The 19457-nt window shown below is 44.3% G+C and overlaps 1 protein-coding gene across 4 annotated transcripts in view; it reads right to left on the reverse strand.

Annotated features, from left to right (window-relative positions):
• Positions 1–19457, reverse strand: part of HTT (huntingtin) — a 165948-nt gene that overhangs the window by 23220 nt on the left and 123271 nt on the right. For 3 of the 4 annotated variants that reach the window (XR_011538383.1, XM_008531802.2, XM_070613454.1), the window contains 11 exons: positions 15261–15402; positions 13036–13215; positions 12723–12899; positions 12348–12424; positions 10453–10591; positions 9349–9471; positions 7488–7701; positions 6947–7092; positions 5153–5330; positions 4073–4168; positions 1472–1659 (listed from right to left, as the gene is read on the reverse strand). Coding sequence is in view for 3 of the 4 variants with exons in the window: in XM_008531802.2 (XP_008530024.2) it covers positions 1472–1659; positions 4073–4168; positions 5153–5330; positions 6947–7092; positions 7488–7701; positions 9349–9471; positions 10453–10591; positions 12348–12424; positions 12723–12899; positions 13036–13215; positions 15261–15402 (1660 nt within the window). In the remaining variant the exon portion in view is untranslated. The remainder of the gene's footprint in view (positions 1–1471; positions 1660–4072; positions 4169–5152; positions 5331–6946; positions 7093–7487; positions 7702–9348; positions 9472–10452; positions 10592–12347; positions 12425–12722; positions 12900–13035; positions 13216–15260; positions 15403–19457) is intronic. The other variant, XM_070613455.1, reaches the window with a different exon arrangement.

Genomic DNA, 19457 nt, shown 5'->3' on the forward strand with positions numbered 1-19457 from the left:
CTGGGCTGGCGTAGTTCTGAATCTGTTCCAGACCGTGACCTCTAGACTGTGCATTCCTGCATCATCTCCCCACTCCACTCCAAAGGTGCAGCTGTCTCAAGACCTACAGTGACTCCTTGTGAGCGGAGCCGAGAGCTGAGTGGCCTCTGCAGCTGAGACACAGGGCTGCACAGTGATGGTGGCCTGCTTCTCCAGCGTGGCTCCTCCCGCTCTCCTCCTAGTGGGTGCCAGGCTTCAGAAAGGCCCCAACTCCCTGTTCTATGAGGACTTCCAGTGTATCACCCACTGGGCTTTTTCTCAGAACGAGACTTCCATGTGGAATACCTTCACCCACCACAGCAAAACCCTCTTCATCTCTCAGATCTAATGACTACACTTCCTTGGTGAAAGCCTCTCCAGAGTCTCCCACACACACTCGTGCACACATGCACAGCACAGAAGCTGTCTCACTGGCAGGCACGTGCCCTTTCCAGGCAGAAACCAGAGACTTTCCTCTCAGTTCTGGCTAACCTTTACCTACGGATTCCAGCCCTGCTCTGTGTCAATCCATCATCCCATTTCCTATCTCGGCAGGCTGGGGGAGGAGGAGGTGGTGTGTGTGTGCGTGTGCGTGCTGGGGGAGGAGGGGGTGGTGTGTGCGTGTGTGTGTGTGTGTGTGCGTGCTGGGGGAGGAGGGGATGGGTGTGTGTGTGTGCGTGTGTGTGTGCGTGCGTGTGCGTACTGGGGAAGGAGGGGGTGGGTATGTGTGTGTGTGTGCTGGGGGAGGAGGGGGTGGGTGTGTGTGTGCGTGTGCGTGCTGGGGGAGGAGGTGTGTGTGTGTGATGCTGGGGGAGGAGGGGGTGGGTGTGTGTGTGCGTGTGTGTGCTGGGGGAGGAGGGTGTGTGTGTGTGTGTGTGTGTGTGTGTGTGTGAGATGCAATTTCCCCTGGGAGAGATCAGTCGAGCCTCCATCAACCCTCACCCTGCTCACCTGAGCTCTTTGTGTTATCTGAAACAAGAGTCCTGAATAATGATGCCTCCTTGAAATTGATTCTGAAGACAATTTGAAAAGAGGAGTTGCAAAAGTGATTATGCCAAAATACATGAATAATCTCCAAAGGTTACTTCTTTCAAAGGAAAATACTCACTTGAGGGGATATAATTTATGGTCTCTATCATTAAACAAATTAGTCTAATTAGTGTAGAATCACATCCAACATTAAGTGTCTATTAGTGGGAGATGAAATCTTACTTCTTGATGTAATGCCTCACCGCATTTTAGAAAATCCAGTATTTCTACTAACTACCACTATACAGCACGCCTGATGAACTAGACAAAGCGTCACGGCTACATGCAACCAAAGGCTCTGGCCACCACAAGGAAGCATCTGAGCAGTCAAGATCTGGTCTCATCCTCTGGGAGTCTCCAGTCCATGGGGTTGCCTGGGCATCTTGGTTATTTTGGTCTTCTGCAAAGGAATGACCAGACTCACCAGGGGAGGGACGCGTGTGTAGCTGTTGACGAGGGGTAAGCGAGCCAGGCTGATGATGATGTTCTTGAGCACCGACGTGAGAAAGGCTGGAGTGCTGCTATTCCTTTTATGACCCAAGGCCAACACGGATGGCAAAGACTCCACCATTTCTGCCACCATCCCACAGGCTGCAGTGATATACTTAGGGTCTAAACAAACACCATGGTTAAGAGAGAACTGTTTTGTCAAACACACCCCAAAGCCACCACCTCTCCTCCTGATTTTCCCAGCATCCCGGTGCAGCAGGCACAGCCTTACTACCATCACTCAAGCCAGAAATGTATGGGCCTCCCCTAGACTTCTAGCTGGTCGCTGAAGGCCTAGAGATTCACCTCCTTTATCTCTATCTACGTGCCAGGATTGTTGCAATCATCTTGAACCTAGTCTCCTGCCTCCAGTCCCAGCCCTTCCACCCCCCGTGCACAATGCAGCCAGCACTGGCCAGCTCACATCCAGGAGCAAACGTGCAGCCCCTCAGCTTCACGCATCCCTCAGGACGCCACCCTGTGTTCTGGCTTTCTCTGGTTCTCCCAGGACCGTGTGCTCGTCCCTGAGTTGGCATGCAAAGAACCATGCTGGAATCTCCCATTCATTGCTTCCTCAAGATCAGGGGTTCTCATGGGTTGCAGGGGGCTTCTGACAGGACGCTGCATCCTACCCGAGAACTCCTGAGGCAGAATGCTGAGGCAAACGCCACACCCTCAGGTGAGACGCACAGCACCTCGAGGTCAGGGGCTGCTTCGGACTCACTTTGAGTCTGGCAGAGGGTATGTGCCAAAGAATTATTTGTTGAGCTGATAAATGTTTAGGGTTGTGGATGGATATTACCCATGGTCCCTGAGACTCAAAGTCTAGGGAACTTCCTCATCTAGAGAAGGAATTCTTATTGGATGTAAGGAAGCAAGCCCCAAGCTAAGAGAAATGAGGGTGACTTTAATCCTATTTATTGGACAATCTTTAAGAGGTATCATCTTATTGAGGTGATAAAGAAGCAAACTTCTTCCCCTGGCAACGATGAAATTAACTGGCCTCAAAAGGGCCATGGAGAATGAGCACAATTAACCCAAACTAAATACACTTCAGCCAATGGCTCTGCCTGCTCTGACGCAACTCCTTGGAACGCCGGAACTATCTTCAGAGGAATGGAAATTCAAATTATAACTAAAATAACGGTAACATTTGCTGAGCACTTAAAACAGGCCTGACGCCTGTTCTGGGTGCTTTACTTGGATTAATTTACTTAATCCTTACACCAACCCTATAAGTTTAGTCTCTTCTTAGCCTCACTGCAGAAGCACAGGATAGAAAACTTGCTAAGGCAACTCGGCTAGAAGGGAGCCAAGCAGGGAAGTGAGTGAGTGCACATCCCTCAGGCAACAGCAAGAAATCATGAAATCACATAAGGGCTGACAGAACCACAGAGTTTTGAGATAAACACCTAGAGAAGAGCTTGGCTGTGTAATGAAACACCATGGCTTGTGAATGGTTACAAAATTATAAAACCTTGAGCAGGTAACCAGAAGAAAAATTACTATGCTTAGTACTAACCACAGGAAAACTCTCTATCACTAACTGGGATTGCACTAAAGCTGGCAAAAAAAGATACAAAACATTATGTACCTGATACGAAAAAGGCATGTTTCTTAAGCCAAGAGGGCACGGGTAAGACTCCAGTATCCCAAGTAAGAGCGTTGCATAACACAGACAGCCAAGAACTGCCAGGTGGGGCATTAGCTTCCCATCATTGTGGGACAGGATGCAGGTTGGCATTCCTTTGGATAAAGGGCAATACGGCCTGGAGGTCCTTGGTGACAACAAGGAGTCACTTGGCCAAGAAGTTTTGCCTCACTACCATTTTCAGACTAAAACACCTGAATTAGGACAAAGTACATGAAAGACCACGGTGCATGCCGAAGTCTAGAACAGGCTTAAATGAATGGGATGTGGATCGTTTTTGTTTTTTAAGAACAGCAGTAATTTTCATTTAAAAATCCACCAAAACAAATGGCTGAAATAGACACCCAGGTTACCTAATATTCATGTGTGTATTTCCACTAACTTCAAGTTCTTCAGTTTTTCTATTTATTCCTTCACTACTCAACAAACATTGTTAATCACTTATAATACGGAGAACAGGGAGAAGGAAAACACGCTCCTTGCCCTCGAGCGGCTCAGAGTCTGAGGTGGAAGACACAGAAAGCAGGAAGTGCCACAGAGGATCTAAGCGCTAGGATGAAGGAAAGGAGGGCCTTCCCAGAGGAGGGGTGCAAACTCAGTGTTCCAGAAGAATGGCGATCCGGGAGGATTGCCCAGGAGTGTGACAGCCCAGCTGAGTTTGGAGGGTCAAAGAGAGTCAGATGAATAGGGGCAGAGTGTACAAGCAAAGGAAAGAGCATGTACAAGGCTCAACTTGCCCTGAAATTTAGGGACAAGCAACAGAACAAGCTAAGTTAAAGCAAGCTTTGAAGCGTCCACATTCTCCACTTTAAAAGTGTCTTTTGTGAATGAATTTCAAGCCCCTCAAAGAAACCAGGTAAGAAAAAAACGAGTCTTGAGACTTACTTAGTGTATTTGAATCTACTTCATCCTCTCTGGCAGCCTTTGGGGTGTTCGTCCTTCTTTCTGGACTAAGAAGCTGGTCCCCAGGCTGCACCACAACTAAAATCATAACAGAACAAAAAGAAGAATTTCCAAACACTTTTACCATTCCTTTTTATTCAAATTTTCACATTCATGCACCCTCATAACATTTTGAAGCGAGAGACTATGTCAAACGAAGTCTAGATTTGCTAGAATCAATTTCAGACAATACTAGACTCAGGTATCAATCTCTGGGTTAATCTGAAATGCAACAGGACTGGGACTTCGACATTCAGATTCTAAGTCCCTCCACTGTCTTCTGGTTGCCACCTCTAACCCTGAAGGTTTTTATCAGACAGTTCATGACTCATTACTGCTAAAGGCATCACTACAACCCCCAAGAAGTTGGGCTTTGAAAAATTACTCCCTGGATCTTCATTTTGAAGTTAACTACAAATGCACAGATGAAAACAATTTAAACAGTGAGACTTCAAAACATCACTCCACAATGTTTAATTTAAAAATACAAAACTTCAAAACACCCTCTAATATGTAAACTATAGTGTCAAATTTTTAAAAAATTTTGCCTAATGACCCTTGTTGAGGACATTGTCCCTTGAAAAGAATAAATCACTTTTATTTTAATATATTAGTATTACAATGCAGTATAGAAACAAACATTTCAACTCTAACAGAAAACAAGTAATCTTTTGAATGTAATCTTATTAATCTTAAAATCATTTAGGACTAAAAGCATGAAACAGTCCACTAGGGTCAGAGATTAAAGGGACATAAAATTAGAAGTATTTTTTATGAAAGCTGGAACTCCAAAATCTAAACAAAATGACTACAAAAGCAAATTCAAGTTAAATTCTAGTGTAGACTCCAAGATACCAGAGATTAAGGCAAGGCCCATATTTTATCCACCTCTTCACCCCACCAATTCCTAACTTAGTACCTGGCAAACAGGAAGCACAAAATAAATGTATGTGACTACATTTGTGGAGCTGATTACTGGTTCAAGTGACAAGGGACAGAGGCCCGTCATGGTCACGGACTCACTGGCTTCCAGGAGGAACCGGACACAGTGAATGAGGGAGCAGGCGTGGGTCACCATCTCTGGGGAGGAGAGCACACTCCAGAGGCCAGGCAGCTGCAGAGCCAGGCAGCAGCAGTCCAGGCCCGCCTGGAGATCCAGACTCAGCGGGATCTGCTCGTGCATCAAATGCCATGACAGGGCCTGAAGAGGAAGGGCTGTGTTAAAGAAGGCTCAGACCCGTGCTTTCTTCTTTTTGCGGGGGCTGTCAGGGAAGCAGACAACTCTCGGCTGTCAATGAACTGTCCAAAGCTCGAGAGGCTGGCAGGTCCCAAGGACCCTGTCCTTCCAGAGGTCCCCACTCCCTCAACTTCAAGTACCCACTCCCCAAAGTGCCGGGGGCTCCCCTCTCTGCCAGAACGCCCACCCTGATCTTGCTGCCCCTTTATCCTTCAGCTCTGTGAGCTCCTCTAGAAATCCTTCCTTGGCCACAACACCTCCAGGTCAGACTCTTCCTTGGGGCTCCACAGCCCAGGCCGTTCCTCTGCCGCAGCCACAGAGGCTGAATTTGAGAGAACGGATTCTGAAGACAGCCAGACTTGGGTTCAAATGCTGACTGACTACTTCCTAGGGGGTGAATTTGGCCAAGACCAAATCTCTCTAAGCCCTGCTTTCCTCATCTGCAAAATGGGAATAACAGAGCCCTCACAGGGTTGGAGTGAGATCTGAATAAGATGATGCAAGTGAAGCATTTCATCCTGCACACAGCAGGCACAGGAAAGAGCTCAGAGCAATCACTGTACTCTAACCATATGTTCTCTTGCCAGCCTCCCCACTACACAGAAACCTGCAGGACATGGGTCACGGCTATCTGACTTGGCCTGGCTCCACCTAAGTGCTTGCTCATCCTTTCATGAGCGACTGCATGAATGCCCTCCCAACACTTCTCTCTCGCTGCTGTAAAGTGGCAGGTGAAGTTGATGCTGAATCAGCTGTGTCCTCGCTTAGGCTGGCCAATGTAGCTCTGACCCTCTGACTCTTTAAGGATGCAGGTCAGACTCTATTTTCCAGAAGTCGTATGGAAAGCCAATCCATTCAGAATATGTACACATTAAAAAAATTTTAGGGGCTGGCCCTGTAGCCTAGTGGTTAAGTTCAGCATGCTCTGCTTTGGCAGCCCAGGTTCAGTTCCCAGGCACAGACCTACACTGCTTGTCGGTGGCCATACTGTGGTGCTGACCCAAAAAACAGAGGAAGATTGGCACAGATGTTAGCTCAGGAAAAAAAAAGAAAGAATTTAATGGATGATCTGTCCCAAAATCAAAGGCATCTTAGAATCAAGGAAATAGATTAACATTAAGCATGTGATGACTTGCCATGCTATATTTGGGAGATCCCCGAAAGGTTTTTCCTCATCTCTCTAATCACCCTTGCCTCTCTCTGCCTGACGTTTCTCCCTGCCTGGCCCTCCTCTATGATGGATACCCTCTCCCCTAAGCCTGCTCCCCAGACACAGGAGGGGTGAAGCTGGCTGCAAGGGAGCCTCGGTCCCAGGCCTGGCTCTTCCCAACCTCCCTTCCTCAGCTGTGCAGTAGAGACAGTTAGTGCTGTGTTCCCAATCTCACGAGGTGACTGTGAGGAACTGGTGTGGTAAGGGGTATGGAAGCACTCAGGAGAGGAAGGGATGGGCACGACACCTGGCAAGTAGTTACTGTCAGAAGGAGGTGAAGAGCACGCCAGACTGTGCACAGCTCTCGGTTGACAGTGCCAGTCACACCTCCCTCTGCACAGAAACACTGAGTTCCCAAGCTGCCTCTTACCTCGAGTGTCATGACCACAAACTTCACAGTGTCCTTCTCCTTCTCAGGAGGAAGGTGCAAGTGGCTGGGCAGTTTGGAGAACACCAGCAGGTACTGGGCCAGTGCTCGGGCCAGAGTGGTCAGAGACCGATACAATACAGCATCCCCTGAAACAGAAGATCTGAATGGGTGGACACGACTCTAGCAGAGGCTCATGACCTTAGAAAGGCAGTCAGGCAATTCTCTGAGAATCTGATGGGAGCCAAAGACATCGCTCCTCAGAAGCATATCTGCAAAGACACCCAAGTCTTGCACTCCCCCCCAGGTCTATCCTAGCGCTCCTGAGGACTTGAAGCCCGGACTATGTCAACAAATAGCAAAGTAGCAGACACAGCAAGAGACATGCAGAGCTAGGGACCCCAGTGTCATTTCTCAGTTACCTCTGTAATTGCTTTCCATTTATCAGAACAACAGAATTTCCTGAATCTTTACTTGGTGCAAAGCACTGTACTGGCTCTGCAGCATTTTTTAAAAAAATAAAAGAAGTTTTTATTTTAATTACCAAATAGATCATTCACTTTGCCCCAGTAGGTACTGGGCTCCACGGGTAGGAATGGTTGGAAAACTTGATGGACAGCAGGCAGCTGCTGAACCATGCTGGTCACACGGTCCAGAGTTACCACTCGAGCAGCTTCAAATAGGGGACTCTTCTGGCCTCCAGAAATTTCACGCATGCCCAGGCCCAAGCATGGGGCTAAGAGGCTTAAGTTGAACTCCTAGGCATTAAAGGTTCAACAACAACAATTATAAGCTTTCAATTAGGCAAGAAAAACACTACAGAAGAAAGGATATTGCAAACATTTCTGAGATAACAAGATTACCATACGAAAAAAAATATGTTAAAGAATATTCTACTTCTGATATAAATAAATGAACAACTCCATTGATCATATGCTCAGTGAAATATATTTCTGGTCTCTTCTGGGTACTTTAATTTTAAAGAAATGTTTTTATTTTTTATGCCTTCAGATGGATTTGAAATCAAAAATTTAATATGACAAAATCTTAATTGATAAAAATACAAAATTGAGTTGAAATGCCACCTAAGGAATCAGTGAAACACAAAACATTCCCAAAGTTTGAAAAAGGTAAGTTATATTCAAAAGCAGCTAGGGAAATCCAAGTAGCCAAATAAATGCCACAATTTTGGTTGGAAAAACAGCATTTCGTAGATCATGTTTCAATTTGTACTGTGTTTTGCCAACTTTTCAAAACCATTTAAGAATTTTTTTGGGTAAATTTTCAGGGAGAATATCAATCTTAATTAATATTCAGAAATGTATATGCCATCATCAGTGACCAAAATTAAACCTTTCTGTTACAGCCAGAACTTTAAAGGGGTTAAAAATCCAATTAGTGAATTTGGAAAATTCAGTAAATTGGTCATAAGCAAATTGATCATTCAGCAAATCAGCTTTCACTGAATGGGTCTTAAAATGATTTTAGCAAACTGATTTTGAGCCAGTTCTCCTGTTTTTTTTCAACATAGCTCTTATGTTCAAATTGATGAAGAATAGGTACTTCTGTGTTGTCTCCACTTGGAGTCTCTCTTCATCTACACCTGGCACGTTCTTTGTTGCCCCCTAATTCACCTTGCCATCACCCCAGCTATCTGCTGCTTCTTCATTACCACTTGGTACATATCAAGACAGTGCTAAAACGCCTCAAGGTTTAGTTGACTGCTCATCCCAGTAGGTCTGAAAAGGAACCCGCTACATCTATAGCTGGACAGTACCGAAAAGGGGGGGGTTCCACTCCTCACAGGACCTGCCCAAGAAGTGAGGACAAGGACAAGGAAGCTTTGCAAGGGCCTCCTGGGTCAGCTCTGCACGGCTTGCCTGCACAAGATCAAGGGTGGGGATGCGGGACCTCATCACATCTAGTGAGGGGGTGGGAGACCTCACTCTAGGAAGTAGGGGGAGGGGGACCTCACTACCTGTGGTGGGGCAGGAGGACCTCATTACATCTAGAAAGGGGGTTTACTAAAGATCAATTTCCAGAATATCAGGAGAGAGTCAGTTAAATCATGCATGATGACACCATGCGAATGTTTCCTCATGACCATGAGAACCAGCAATCAGAAGTGACTATAATCTAAGAGAACCTATTTTCTTTAAAAGCATGAAATGTTGAAGTAAACACAACACGTGTCCTTTTGGGTTCTAATGTGGCTGAAATAACGTCCTGTCTTGTCTGCAGCAGTCTCCCCTCATCCTGTCTGTCTGGATTAGGGTCTCTGCCATTAAGGCAGAAAGGTGAGTGGTACATGTCAACAGTGGGTTGCATTACAATGAAACAAATCAGACAGGAAAGCAACAAAAGAAAGACAGGGTTTCCCTGGCCTCCCGCTCTCTCCGCCATACCGAGTTCATCATGAATGCACTCATGTCCCCGGGAGGAAGCCGATTCACCAGCTCTGCCCCTTCCAGCAGTGCGGAATCTGACCTAGTCCAGCACTGGGATTTGACTAGGCGTATGTACCAGTCCTGGGGAGAAGAAAAAGGTAGATAACAGAATAATTGGGCAGAGCTTTCAAGGCGCTTTGACACTTCTAGAAATGTGTTGTCTCTTTGCCTACTGCCCCTCACATCCTGTGGCTCCAGACCGAAGGACAAGTGGCCCCTGGACTATGAATGCAGCTTTGGCAACTGTGGCTGGGCGTGGGGGCTGCTCACCACATCACAGGAAATGCTCTGAAGGCTGTCCTTTGGACTCGCTGTTATTTACAGGTGCCTTCTCCCCCCCAACCTGGAGAGTGTCCCACTGCCCTTCAAACTCTGCTGAGGACAGCGGGCCCTACTCTGCACCTTCACCCTCGTCTGGCATCGCACCCGTCACCTTCTATTGGGGTGTCTGCTTTGCTCCTCTCCCCACAGAGCCAGCACAGCAGAGGCACTTAGCAAATCAAGCCTGAGAACAGAGGCCTGAACTTTGCTATTCTATGCCTGGACTGCTGGTTTCTGAACTCCAAGTTCATATTTAAACTGAACTCTCTCCAGGAAACAAGAGTATCAAGGTTATACCAAAGTCCTAAATGGTCCCCAGCTCTGAGGTGTGAGTGCTGAGGATGATAACAGCCATGGCTCTTGGAGAGATGGGGTCAATATGCAGGAGGTCAGCAGGCGTAAGGAGAGGGAGACAGGCCAAGCGGACATGTGCTTGAAGGCCTGTGCAATCGTGAGTGCAGGCCATGGTCACCCAGCTCCTGATCTTCCCATTAACTACCCACCACAAGTGTCCTAGGTCAGCATTTCCTTTCTCAACCCATGCCCCTGCTGGACCTCATGCATCCTGTCATGAGGTGACCCTGCCCAGTGCTGGAAAGAAACAAGGCAGGCCACGAGCTCTCAGGAGCTGCACAGAGTGCCAGGACGTTCTGCCTCCTGAGCCACCCTGCTGCACACTCTGGATTTGCCGCAGGCGGAGAGAGGTACTTAGTACCTGGAGTGGCCCTGTGTGTCACTTACTTTGTCTGGATTAACTGTCTCCAGAGCCAGGGGTCCATCCCCGTCCAGCGGGTGGGATGTGACCGGAGGAGAAGGGCCACATGATCCTGGTGCAGTGGCGAGACGAAGCCTGTCCAGCAGGGAGTAGAGCCTTTGGTGTCTGGAATACAATCACACGTGGGTTAGAGCACAGCTCCACAGGGAAGAGACACAGTAGCTTCTCAAAGTGAGAGGCAATGTATCTCAAGCCACCTCTTCAGAGCTACTTCTCAGCAACATTCAAAGTGAACTCAGGCCCTAGTTTACTCTTAATAACCACAGTTTATGCCTCATAAATATTTTCCAGAAATTTCATTTATGCTCAAACACTGCACCAGGCAATACACAGTATGATAGCTAATAAAAGCATTCTCTATAAATGCAAAGTGATCATCTATTCTATACCCAAGTGCAGGAAACCTATTTAATCTCCCAAAAAGATATAATATATACTAATTTATGTTCATTTTTCATCTGGTACAAGATACCTATAATCTTCCTCATCTGGGCCGAATACAAAGTCTAGGGTCAAAAAATAAAAACAGTTCGACTTCCCACCATCTGCTATGAGAATGACAACTTCATAAAGCAAGTTATAACATAATTCAGCCTGGCATACTGAAAAGTCACTCAAAATCGTGTGCTGCCCCTTCCCAACAAAAGACACCATTGATAAGCTTCTCTTAAGATCGAAGTCACAGCTGAAGTGTGCAGCCCAGCCCTATCCATCTCAGCTCTGGAGCCCACCAAAGAGATGACCCCACGTCCTAGTGGGACAGAAGGAGCCAGAGCTCTTCTGGGCAAACGTTATCTACTTCAGTCTCTCCTATTTATACCCGTCAAACATATAAATTTTTAAAATATAAGACAATCAGGAAAATGTGACCCACAATAAGAAAAACGTGGGGCTATTAGTACTTCTATGTGACAAAGACTCTCTCCTTTGACCACACTGCAGCCAACCTTCTCTGAGAACTCTTTTTGAGTAGGCCTTGCCCTTGGACTCTGTCCTTGGTCCACTCAGTCATTTTAGCAAGAATCCTTCTGGGTCAGTTTAGCGGAAACTGGCCCCACCCTTACTATCTGATCAAATTCCTCATCCGCTACTCTCCATATCTTATTGCCCTGGCCTGCCTGTAGCAAAATCCTGTCTAGTTGGTTTAGCCAGAATCTCCCTTACCCCTCAAGTTTCCCCATAGGAATTTTCTGTCCACTGGCCCCAGCCTGCTCCTTGGCTATAAATCTCCACGCGTCTATGCCGTATTCAGAGCTGAGCTCACTCTCTCTCCTCTACTGTAAAACCCTACTATAGTAGTTCCCCTGAATAAAGTCTGCCTTACCATCTTTAAAAAAAAAGATTGAAGTCACAGCACAGTATGTAGAGGAAAAAAGGTAAAAACTTCTCTTAATTTATTCTGCAATCATGGAAATATATAATAGATGTCATGATTTCTGATAAAGCTTCTAAAAGACTTTGCAAACAAAATTAGGTAATAAATAGCTATAAAGAGATAACATTTTAACAAGAAGCAGATATAATTCTTACACGTGAAGAACTGGGTAATGTCTTTCAGACCTGCCAACTCTTATTTAACAATTAGGTTATATGCTTTGATTTTGCTAAGATAAAGCTGCTAACTTGTAGTCCCAATCGTCACCAGGCATGAACAGAGGCACTCTGAACCCCTGCCACCTCTCAGCCACCCACAGGACTGCAGGCATCCCTCTGTTAATGCGTAGAGGTCAGCCTGCCAGTTGTTCTTTACTCCTTTTAAACCCATCTATAAAGCACATCAATCTCTTGTCCTACGACTTTATTCCCTTACAAATCTAAGTCTTTATACCCCAAATCCAGGAACACCTGGCTCCAGCATTACCTCTGGGCTAACCCACTGTTCTGAAGGTATTCCTGGATTCTGTTGAGTTCTTCCACTGGCAGCTGGGCCATATTGCTCTGAAGTAGACAAGAACACATCAGTGGGTTTGTAAAACATAAGGGATCAAAATAACCTTGTGCTCCTTTACAAAGGATAAACTGACGGGGACAGCTTATCATAGCAAAGGCAGACTAGAAGAAAGCACAAGAAGCACTCATATCAGACATACAAGGAATGACCAGTTTATACATGTTATACAGGTTTCTCTCAGTGGCCACATGAAGAATATGCCTGTAGAGGGAAAAAACAGCCAAATTGTTTTGCTTGCCCTGCTTAGTTTTCAATAAAAATCAATGTAAGTGTTTTTTTCAGTACCTGTAAATTTGCAGCCAAAAGCATTTCTACCCGGCGACAAGCAAGGGTGTCAACCATGCGAGCCAGCACACGGAGCGGAGTACACAAAAGCTTGTCCACATACAGCATCAGCACAGCACCCGACTGGCTGAGGTGGATCCCTTCCAAACACTGAAGAGTTTTCTTCAGAGTGGTGGGCTGACATTTGAGAGAAGGAAAGAAACAAGAGCAGAGTATTTTGCCAATTGGAAATCAGCAGTTTAAAAATCCCAGTACTCCATTTTTCAGGCAGAGAAAACTGTGACTGGCAGCAGCTGGCACCCAGGAGACTTACAGTGGAAAGATTTTCACAACGAGACTGAATGGCCTGGATGAAAAGGCCGCTGGCAGCAGAATTCCGATGAACCGCACTAATGAAATCCTGCACGGGAGGCTCGTGGGACAGACCGATCAGATCCTGAACGTGATTCACAAGGAGCCACGCTAAGTGCTCTGAGTCATGCAGGTTCTGGCACTGAGGAAAAAGACAATGAAAGACACATTTTCAAGTAGTCAAGGAGAGAACAGATATTCATGCCAGAGAAAAGGCCAAGGGGGTAGGAAGGGGAAAACAAATTCCAAATTATAATCCTCAGTGAAAATCTAGCTCTTGACCAGCAATAAAGGAGGAAGAAAACTCACTTTACAGAGCCTGTCACCTCCAAGCACATATTGTGGCTGAGGCTGTTGGAAGTCACACCCCACCAGGGAAATGTGACCCAGCAGGCCAGCCCCAAAGGGCACCAGCCAACGGCCAAAGGCCAGAGGAGGAAAGGAGCAGAGCCCAGGGCCACCACTGCCTGCCTGGTGAGACCCCAAGGCAGTGGGACAGTGGGAGCAGTGTGGCGCCGCCCTCACAGGTGACCGTCCCAGAGCCAGAACACACGAGAACAAGTGACGCTCCAGGCATCAGTCTCCCTACTCACGGATGTTCTCCAGTTATTCTTTCTCCAATTTTGTGACAGGTCAGTGGAAAAAAAAGAAATCACTTAACTGTCAGTTTTCACAGAATTCCTGAGTCCAAAATATGAATGGACCACACATTAAATGGATCTTAAGTGAAGAAATTTCACTTAAGGTTTATAAGGAAATACGAAGATAACCATTTTTAAATACACATGTTGCCTTTTCATCTTAATTCATAATCCTTCTAGACAGAAATTATAAAATGTGACCAATTCTTTGACATCTGTTCAGTGAGGAATATTTTCCATGTGGGATGATTTGATAGTATTAACATAAAATTAATATCTTTCTTACATTTCTTACATTTCTGTGAAAATCAGCATTATATAATTATATTATTTCTCAAAAGTGAAACAAGATAGAAAAACTATTTCAACATCAAGAACGTAAAGCAAAAAACGAATATGAATAAAGTGCTAGCACAACAAAAAATGATAACATTTGCTTCAGTTGAAGTCTGCTCAGAATGTTTAACAAATCATTATGTCATACACCTTAAACTTACACAACGTTATATGTCGATTATATCTCAACAAAACTGAAGAAACAAAATGAAAAGTAGAAAAACCACCAAAATGCTTAACAACATTTTGCTACGTGATAGCAGTATGTTCATGATACCATGTTTGTACCAGAGAAATGCATGTACTTTTATATTGGTATAGAAAAAGTACTAAACCCCAGCCAAAATGGAACAAGAGGTTCTCTCTCTTTTTTTTTTGTTTAAGATTGGCACCATCTGTTGCCAATCTTTTCTTCTTCTTCTTCTTCTTCTTCCCAAACCTCCCCGGTACATAGTTGTATATTCTAGTTGTGATTGCCTCTGGTTGTGCTATGTGGGACGCCGCCTCAACATGACCTGACGAGGGTCCCATATCCGCGCCCAGAATCCGAATCAGTGAAACCCTGGGCCGCTGAAGGGAAGCGCGAGAACTTAACCACTCAGCCACGGGGCCGGTCTCAACAACAGGTTCTCTGTGAGCAATACAATTACAAAAGATTTCTTCTTTTTACTTACTTGGATTTTGTACATTTTCTATGTTAAATGTGATGCTAGTTTTATGGTAAAAAACTCCACAAAAGCTATTTTTGAAAAAAAGAATGGCATTCAAATAGGCATCTATTTTAAAACGCAGCAATGAACATCAAATACCTTTTTCACAGATTAATTTTAAAAAATTTAAAATCAGAACCCCACTCTAACCAACACTCTTCGCTTGCTTTCATTATTATTATTCCATCGCTTCTCTTGATACAACAATGCCAGCACTATGAATAGCCCAGAGCAGTCACTCAATGTGTGTTGAACAAGTGACAGCCAAAGGAAACCTTTTACAGACAAACTCAAAAACCAGTGACCAGTGGGCCAAGTCCGGTTTCTAATCATAAAATCATCTGTTAGACAGGATTAAACATTAATTTTGGTTTTCCCGTTTTGATGGAGTGGTGGGAAAGTGGGAAGTCAATCTGGCTTTCAGACGGCCTATGGAAGCATCCTCTACACAGGGTGTTTCCAGTCCTCCACCCCGCCATTACTCGCTTTTACAAACTTACAACATAATCGCAGAAGAGAATGAGAGCTCCTCTTCGTACTATTTCTCTATTGCACATTCCAAGTTTGGCTGCCAAATCGGAATCCTCCTCCTCTCCAGACATCTGGGGACAGAGGGACTTTGTGCTGGACAGACTGCGTCGTCTAGAAGGAGGAACAGATGCACTGACGTTTCTGGGATGGCAGCAAGCTTATTTTCAAAATACTACAGATGACTATGTTTAGTCCTAAAACAGTCATTTTACATATTGCCACATCAGAATGATATATGTGTAATATATATGCTTACTTATCTATTCCTGAGGTATGAGGATGCACTACAGAAAACTAAAGAAAACAGGATTTAACAAACAGAAAGTTAAAATGCTTGAATGAAAAGCAAAATCTACCACAAAGCTAGCTGTGCATTCAATGAGCACTCTTAGTTCAGATCTCTTACTGGTGATGTCTGATAATGTAGCAACTGCTTTTGGAATTCCCAGTTTTAGTCTGCCATGAAAGCTGCCAAGTGCCAGAAAGAAAGCCTTTACACTTTCATATTTTACTATTCAATTACCAATGAAACGTTACAACGCTAAATGTGGCCACAGTGTATATGCTATTACGGAAACCTTGTTTAAAAGCATTTATGCAAAATTAATTCCCCATTAGTGAAGTGAATATTTCACTTCATATTTACTTCTTCTCAGTTTGCCTTTTTTCTTTCTCAGTTGATGGGAATTATAAACCCTGAGATTCTCATTTCTAGCCACAAAACTTAAAACACAATTGTTGTCACACTTGCAAACAGTCCCTCTGACTTCAGGGTCTGACCTAGGACAGTATAGTCCCCTCGGCAGCAAAGAGCCTGCACATCTCTGCTCAGGCTTAGTGGAGACAGAGATCACATCAGGGCAAGAACATTCTGAAATGTGTCAACTTTTCCGGTAACACCTCAAGATTTAGAAAAGAACTGATACAAAAAATTCTACGGATTAAGACATTTTTTAAGCTACCATTTCTCTATTTCAACTAGTGAATGGACAAGCAAATTGTGGTATATCCATAAATGGAATACTACTCAGCAACCAGAGGAACAAACTACTGACAGAAGACCATGAAGGAACTTGAAATATACTGTGCTACGTGAAAGAAGCCAGGCTCAAAGGCTACATACTGCATGATCCCATTTATACGACACCCTGCAGTAGGCTAGACACTAGGGACAGAACATGGATCCATGGTTCCTGGCGTGTGGGAAGGGGCGTGGGGTGACCGCAAAGGGACACGAGGGCACTCTTTTGAAGTGATGGTACTGTTCTCTATCTTGATTGTGGTGGTGGTTACCTGACTATATCTGGTACAAAAGAGTGCATTTTAATGTATTGTAAATTATATGTCAACTAAAAAACTAACACAAAATCTTCCCCTTCTCAGAGAAAAGGCTAGAAGGGTAGGAAGGGGAAAACAAACTCCAAACTATAATCCTTAATGAAAATATCTAGCATTTGACCAGCAATAAAGGAGGAAGAAAACTCACTTTACAGAGCCTGTCACCTCCAAGCACCCTCCTTCCCTTTCTCAGTCAGCCCCAATGTGACTGACATTGAAGCTGCAATTGTGCATGTGCAATAGCACAGCTGTAGGGGAAAGAGCTTCTGCAAGAGAAGGGGCAGAGTTTCCAATTCAAGTATTAGCAGTAGACATAAAGAAGGGCCAATGTCAACCCAAACTGAGTCCCAATTTTTGCAGCAGGGCAAGACCCCAAAACCTCAGGAGAGGAGCTGCAAGACAGTGACGGCAAACGAACGTCCCAAATCTGGGATGACTGCACATGCAGGCCTCAGAATAGGTGGATGGGAAGTGATCACCACATCACATCCCCAGTGCCATAGCACGTGCAGGACCCTAACAATCCACTAAACATGGGACAGACCGAGAGCAAATCATAAGCCTATGATGACACAGTCCTGAAAATAAGAAGCAGACAAGAGCAAACCCTGCTGTTGTGGCCGTGGGTGCTTCCTGGAACAGTGCTGCCCAGTGTGGCCAGGAGCTGGGCTCACTGGTGAGCCAGCCTGCCCCAAGCCCAGCAGGAGTCTTCTGTAACAATCTGACAGAGTGGTTCCCTATCGGCTGAGTCTACAATAAAAAATAATGGCTTGTATTTCATATTTTGTACTTTTAGTAATTCATTTTTATTATCTTTTGGAAACAAAAAGACACGTCTACAACACAGCTGGAGAAACACCACCCTAGAACAGAGGTTTAAACAGGAACAGCTCTGCTCGCTAGGGGTGTTTTCGACATGTGTGGGAGTGTTTTTCCTTCTAACATAGGGGTACTTTAAGCACTTGGGCACTAAAATACTTATTATATACTTTTTTCTTTTAATTTTTACCTTTATATTAGCATTAAGACATTATATTTTTATGAAATTTAAGTATAGATAGATTATAGAATCCATTAATTTTATTTCAGGATAATAGGGGGGACAATACAAAATGTTATAAAAAGGGAAACTGAGTCAGGTAGTGTCAAGAAAAACTGTCACAGAGTAAACCATCTACATTTATGAAAAACTGTAGTTTGCCCTCAAACAGCTCAATGGGGACACCTGCCAAATTCTAGACTATATTTGCTTTTGGTTCGTTTCTTTTAAACACCGACTGTCTATTCAAGTATTTCTGTTATTCCAATCCCAGGGACACAATTCCTAGATCCAAAGGTTTCTGATATAACATCAGACTAAACAAAGGTACACATGTCAGAAAAGGAGTGGGTAGTCTGAACAGGGGCATCCCAGAGTTGATGGAGAATAACTTGGTAGGTTAAATTCCTACCAACACAAAAAGAACCAAAACACATACAGAAAGGCACAGATGGAGCATGGCGGGCCACAACAGGGACTCTTCCCACACACCCGGCTGGCTGGAAGCCGCCCAGGCCACGGGAGATGCTCCACGTACAATGTTCCTGGAGCAAAAGGGGAAACTGCAGCTTCTGACACTAATCAGCTTTCAAGACTGTTTGGATTTTTCAAGCATTTAAGTCCAATGACTAAATCAGCTTTTTTAAAAAGTTAAGTGAAATGTTTGCAATTCATAACCTCTGCAGTTTCTGTGTCCTAAATGCTATCAAGAAAAGTCCATCTTTTCCCCCCAACTAAAGACCAAACAGGAAAGTTCCCTGAAGTAAAACATTCCAAGAACAATTAAGGAAGAGACATCTGTGGACCCTAAGAGAAACACACAGACAGAAGGCCAGCCCCATCCTGGAGGGCTCGGTCAGCATCCTGAGGCAGAAAACAAAAACAAGGGGCATATGGATGGAAAAGAAAGATGTAAAGGGTCTTCATCCATAGATGCTGTGCTCACATATGCAGAAAACCCTAAGGGGTACCCACAAAAAGGGTAGAGGAAGGACTGAGTTTAGCATGATCTTATGATATGAGGTCAATATATAAAAGCCAAGTGGATTTCTATACACTAGCAACACACCATGGGAAAACGAAATACTTATTAAAGTATCATTTAAAATAGCATTCTAAAACATGACATACTTAGGGGCAAATTGATTTTTTATAAATTTTGCAAATTTTATAAATTTACTTGTACACTAAAAACTATAAGATGTTGTGGCAAATTAGAGAAGACCTAAATAAATGGCGAGATAGACCACGTCAAAGGCTGGAAGACTCAATATTAGTTAGATGACAAATCTCTCCAAATTAATCTACAGACTCACTGTAATCCCAATCAAAATCCCAGCAGGCTTTTTTGTAGACATTTACAACCTGATTCTAAAATATAGATATGGAACTACAAAGAACCTAAAAGAGCCAAAACTATTTTGAAAATGAAGAACAAAGTTGGAAAACTTACACTGCCTGAGATTTGCTATGCGGCTAAAGTAATTAAGCATTAATGGCATTAACATGATAGACAGATAGAGAGATGGAAATTAACAGTGAGTCCAGAAAAAGGCTCACACAAATAGATTCAATTGATTGTTGAGAAAAGTGCCAAGGTAATTCAAAAGAGAAAGGCCAGTCATTTTAACAAATAATACTAAAAGAACTATAATATGGGGGGAAAATGATTCTTTATCCCTACGTTCTGTCATACACAAAAGTTAACTCAAAATGGTAAAAACTAAAGCTATAAAAAGTTCCAGAACAAACCATAGGAGAAAATCTTCATGATCTTAAGGTAGCCAAA

Source organism: Equus przewalskii, chromosome 3 (genome assembly GCF_037783145.1).
Source record: "Equus przewalskii isolate Varuska chromosome 3, EquPr2, whole genome shotgun sequence".
Classification (NCBI taxonomy): domain Eukaryota; kingdom Metazoa; phylum Chordata; class Mammalia; order Perissodactyla; family Equidae; genus Equus; species Equus przewalskii.